The sequence below is a fragment of the Poecilia reticulata genome, linkage group LG15 (assembly GCF_000633615.1).
Source record: "Poecilia reticulata strain Guanapo linkage group LG15, Guppy_female_1.0+MT, whole genome shotgun sequence".
Lineage (NCBI taxonomy): Eukaryota > Metazoa > Chordata > Actinopteri > Cyprinodontiformes > Poeciliidae > Poecilia > Poecilia reticulata.
The window spans coordinates 4,221,577-4,226,245 of NC_024345.1; the positions used below are offsets into that span (position 1 = coordinate 4,221,577).

Here is a 4,669-nt window from a genome sequence, read left to right on the forward strand (position 1 = left end):
GCACTCCGAGTCGCTGGATGTGACGGACAGGATGGACGTCCCAGTGTCGACTCGCTCTGTCATACTGGAAACGCTGGTAGTGGGGCTGGCCGCGGTCGAGGGCGACTCGGCCGAGCTGTGAGGGGTGAGTCCGGCCTCTGAGAGGGACCTCATGCCGGCCGGTCCTATTGCTTGGTGCTGGAGCCTGGAGAAAGAGGTTAGAGGGGGGGAAAAAAAAGAAGAGAGAGAGAGAGAGTAAAGGAGGAGGGGAGGGAGAGAATGGGAGAAATGGCAATTAGACCTGAGAATGTTCACCCCCTCTCTTCCTCCTCCTCCTCCTCCTGCTCCTCATCCTGGTGCAAAATAGGGGTTCAAAACTCTCCTTTCTTTCCCTGTGCCGGCCCCAGCCATGCATGCGTGCTTTTATCAAGCAGCCAGCTTTCAAGGGACAAAAAACGCAGCACTATTTAGACAGTTTAGACCAACTAACGCTGGGAGGATTTGCTACAAAACCAACGCGCAATGCAAGGTGGAATAGTCTAAACAGTAGCAGCACAAAAAAAAAAAAAAAACTTGGGACGTAAAGTATTTGTATTTTTTTTCCATTTTATATATATACTGCTGTGCTTTCCAGCCTCTGTGAAATCCAGTAAAAATAAAAATAAAAATATATAAATAAATAAAAATAAAATCAATGTTGGTAGTTAAGTGAAAAATAAAACATACAGAGAGCCTAACGGAGGTTTTGTACTGCAGCGGGATGGAAGTGCATGAATGAATGACGCGGAGATCCAGGTTGCACCAATCACCCTAAATGTTTATCTCCTGTCCACTCACGATAATAATAATAATAATGACAACAACAATAATAATAATAGTAATAATTCCATCGCGGAAGGATAATGTCAGCGCGGAAATATATCTATTCATTTATCTAAGAGATTAAGACAGAGTTCATATGGCTTAGTAATACTCTTGGGGGAATTTTCTAATCAATTATAGCATTTCAATGAAATGATATCACACGTAATGTTATGAATACAGACCGAGGCTTTTATACGCATGCTCCTTTTTTTTTTTTTTTTTAGTGGACTAATATCAGTAATGTGTCCATTATCCCTTTAGATAATCTTCATTTCCAGCACAGCTTTACGTTGAGACGGGGGAGAAAAAAAAACAACTAAATGTACTATATTACTACTATACTTTTTAATTTTACCTAAATAAATCAGAATTATTTTATAGATGGGAAGAAAAATAGAATTATTTTAGGGGAAAAAAACATAAATGCGTTTTTACAGTAATGGATAAAAGGATTAAAGATTTAACCAAACGGTATTAATTCAGTGCTGTTTACAAATTGCGTCATGCTCACTGAAAACGTGTTTCATTTAACAACAATTTATTAATACAATAGAAGGTTAATTTATATATGCGAATGTTTCCTAATAGTCTGAGCATACTTTTTAGATATATAATTCCTGTATCGAGAAAATAAACACGTGGTTATATGTATATATATATAAAAAAAATAAAAAATAAAAAATAAAATAATAATAATAATAATATAAATAATAATAATAAAAGACTAATTCAAACATTAAATAAATATTACAAATAAATATTAAAAAGTATTGTATTATTATTATTATTATTATTTTTTTTTATTATTATTATTTTTATTCACATATTTATATTTATTTTTCTTAAATTGCAATTATTAGTCGTGAATTAATTTCAGACTTTAACGTTGATCAACACGTCTCTTTAATATTTAATTTTAAAAGGTTGTAATTTAACGTGAAAGTGTGAGAGAGAGAAAAATAGTTCCAGTGTTTGCCCCGGATTTCACTCCATAGCAAACATGTCGCCGCAGCTCACTCCCTTTACCAGCCTTGCAGCCTTGCCCTGTCTCTTTTCCTGGATAGTTTCTCCAGAAGCGTATCATTTATCTCCTTATATAAAAGAAAAAGCTTTCCCCCCGTACATAAGTGCACATTTTTAGTGATTTTGATAAAGCAGGGGGGAAAAAAAGAAGAAAAAAATAAATAAATCGCCAACCTGTTTTTGGCCGCCGCTGCTCTGTCTCTTTGCCTCCGGTTTTTAAACCAGTTCCCGACCTGTGTAGGAGTGAGTCCAGTGGCTTGAGCCAGTTCCCTTTTCTTGCTCGGGTTCGGATACGGGTCCTGTAGGTACCACTCCCGCAACAGGCTCCGCGTCCGCTCTTTGAAACAGTGCGTCTTCTGCTCCCCGTCCCAGATGGTCCGAGGCAGCGGAAACTTCTTCCGCACCCGGTACTTGTCGACAGGTCCGAGGGGACGACCGCGCAGCTTCTCGGCCTCCTGGTAGTGAGCCTCCAGCCACATGGCCTGCAGCTTGCCGTGCGAGTCCTTGGTGAACTTGTGGTTCTCCAGGATGTGGTAGAGGTCTCTGAAGTTCCCCGTGTGGAACGCCACCACGGCGCGGGCGCGCAGGATGGACTCGTGCTTGTTGATCGCCTCGCACGCTCCCGGAGCCACCGGCAGGGACCAGAGGAAGCGGCCCAGCCGCTCGATGTCCCCGGTCTCCTCCAGCGTCTCGCAGACGCTCGCCACCTGCTCCGGGGAGAAGTTGAGGGTCGGTAGCTGAAACATGGACAAGTCTTCTGGAGACCTGGCGGCGGGAGCGCTGTTCGCCAGCAGCAGTGGGCGATCAGCGAAGTTAGGCAGGAAGAAATGGGAGGGATAAAGCTCTAAAGGGGATCTGAAAACCATGGAAATGACCTGAGAGAGAAAGAAAATTACCGAGAAAAAGGGGGGAAAAAACCCGAAAAATACGGCTAGTAAAAAAAGCTTGAATGATTCAATGGCTATCGCCTAATGACACCAGCCTCATAATATCTCCCCCCTAAATCCGCCGTTGAGTGTAGCATTGAAACATTTTGTTTCCCTTTTCTATTGGTCTTCTTGGTGTCGTTGTGGCGTTGTCATGGCAGCCCTGCCAATCACTGTCAAGCGTGCCAATCATTAGCCAGTACGTAGCGCGAGGCTTTCACCACTTGTGCAGCACGCACGGGGGGTTATCAGAGTCTCGGATCTCCACAGCAACCCTCCCACTGCACCGCGCGCATCAGGCGCGAGCCAATGCTCGCCTATCTGCTGGATGGAATGAGCAATTAGAGGGTGGAATATTATTGCGATCTTAACGAGGCTCGTTAAAGCTAAAGCAGATATTGTAGACTGGAGATGCTTAGCAGAGACGGGGTGAGAGAGAGAGAGAGAGAGAGAGAGAGAGAGAGAGAGAGAGAGAGAGAGAGAGAGAGAGAGAGAGAGAGAGAGAGAGGGGGGGAGAGAGAGAGAGAGAGAGAGAGAGAGAGAGAGCAGGGAGGGAGCTTTAAATGGGGGACAAATGGACAACCAATGACTGCAACCCGGGAATACACGTTTTGAATAGAAGCGAGCCAATTTGCACATTATTTTGGAGTGTTTTTTTTTTATTATTCTTATTATTATTTTTGACAGTTGTAGCAACTTTTTTAAATATTAAATTTTTTTAATTTATTTTTTTCCCCATATGCAATTAAATAGATTTTTTTCTCTTTTTTTGGTCAGCGATTTTGGCCTATTTTCCCCCACTTTATTCCTGTCGTGACTTTTGTTCTCGCTCGGCCTGCCTCTGGGACGCAGAGTGCACAACTCTGCCTTCCTCATCTCCCCACCGCCTTCTCTCCTTATATTTTGGGGGGCAGGAGGAGAAGTGAGGGAGGGTGTCGAGGGAGAGAAACTCATTTGCCATTGACTTCTTACCCTCTTTTTAAACTATATTATTCTCTCTTTTTTTAATTACTAAAATACCCCTTATTAAAACCATTAGTCCAGTGTTGGAACTACAATCCAATGCCAACTTGAAAGCCTCTCGGAGACATAAAAGCACTTTTCGTTGCATTTGATCTGGTGGCTAAAGGACACGATCAATGTCCGCATCCAGTCATGGGACTCGGCTTACGGCGGTGACCGGGGCGGTGTGATTTTCATGTTTATGACTAAAACCACTTCATATTTAGACAGGGCTTATGAGGGTGTTAAAATAGTGTGAGTTCACCCCTAAAACGAACAGTGCCCACATTGTGAAAGAGCCGAGTATAAGACGTAGCATCTAGACTCTGCTTAATCCGTCCTCAATAAAGCTGACATAATGATCCTAAGCCGCCTTTCTACAAATTCATTCAGGGATTCAAAACTTTTTCCTTCTCTCTCTCTCTCTCTCTCTCTCTCTCTCTCTCTCTCTCTCTCTCTCTCTCTCTTTCTCTCTCTGTGCGATTTGCACATTCTCTCCGGATCTGGACCGACTGACCGCCAACCTGGAGCTTTCTGAAGGGACCGTGAGTATGCAACAACTCCCTATGCTGCATGTGTAACCAACACCTGTTTTGGCACTTAACGCACTTAACGTCTGCGCAACGGCGCGAATTGCGCGCTTTTACGCACGGAGCGCCTTGGAGCTGCTCAGGTGTCTTGCGTGTGGAAGTGTGCACGCCGCGGAGCCGGGGCTTGTGTGCAGCAGTAGTTCAGGCATTTTTTTAAAATTATTTGTTTGTTTTTTGTTTGTGCCTTAACTTGGCGCTGTGTGTGTGTGTGTGTGTGTGTGTGTGTGTGTGTGTGTGTGTGTGTGTGTGTGTGTGTGTGTGTGTGTGTGTGTGTGTGTGTGTGTG

General features: G+C 43.5%; 1 protein-coding gene across 1 annotated transcript in view; it reads right to left on the reverse strand.

Annotated features, from left to right (window-relative positions):
* Positions 1-3,184, reverse strand: part of six3a (SIX homeobox 3a) — a 10,392-nt gene extending 7,208 nt beyond the window's left edge. Inside the window, exons 1-2 of the mRNA XM_008429003.2 lie at positions 2,041-3,184; positions 5-184 (exon numbers count right to left, since the gene is read on the reverse strand). Of these exons, the coding sequence (XP_008427225.1) occupies positions 5-184; positions 2,041-2,732 (872 nt within the window). The 5' untranslated portion in view covers positions 2,733-3,184. The remainder of the gene's footprint in view (positions 1-4; positions 185-2,040) is intronic.
* Between the last annotated feature and the right edge of the window lie 1,485 nt (positions 3,185-4,669).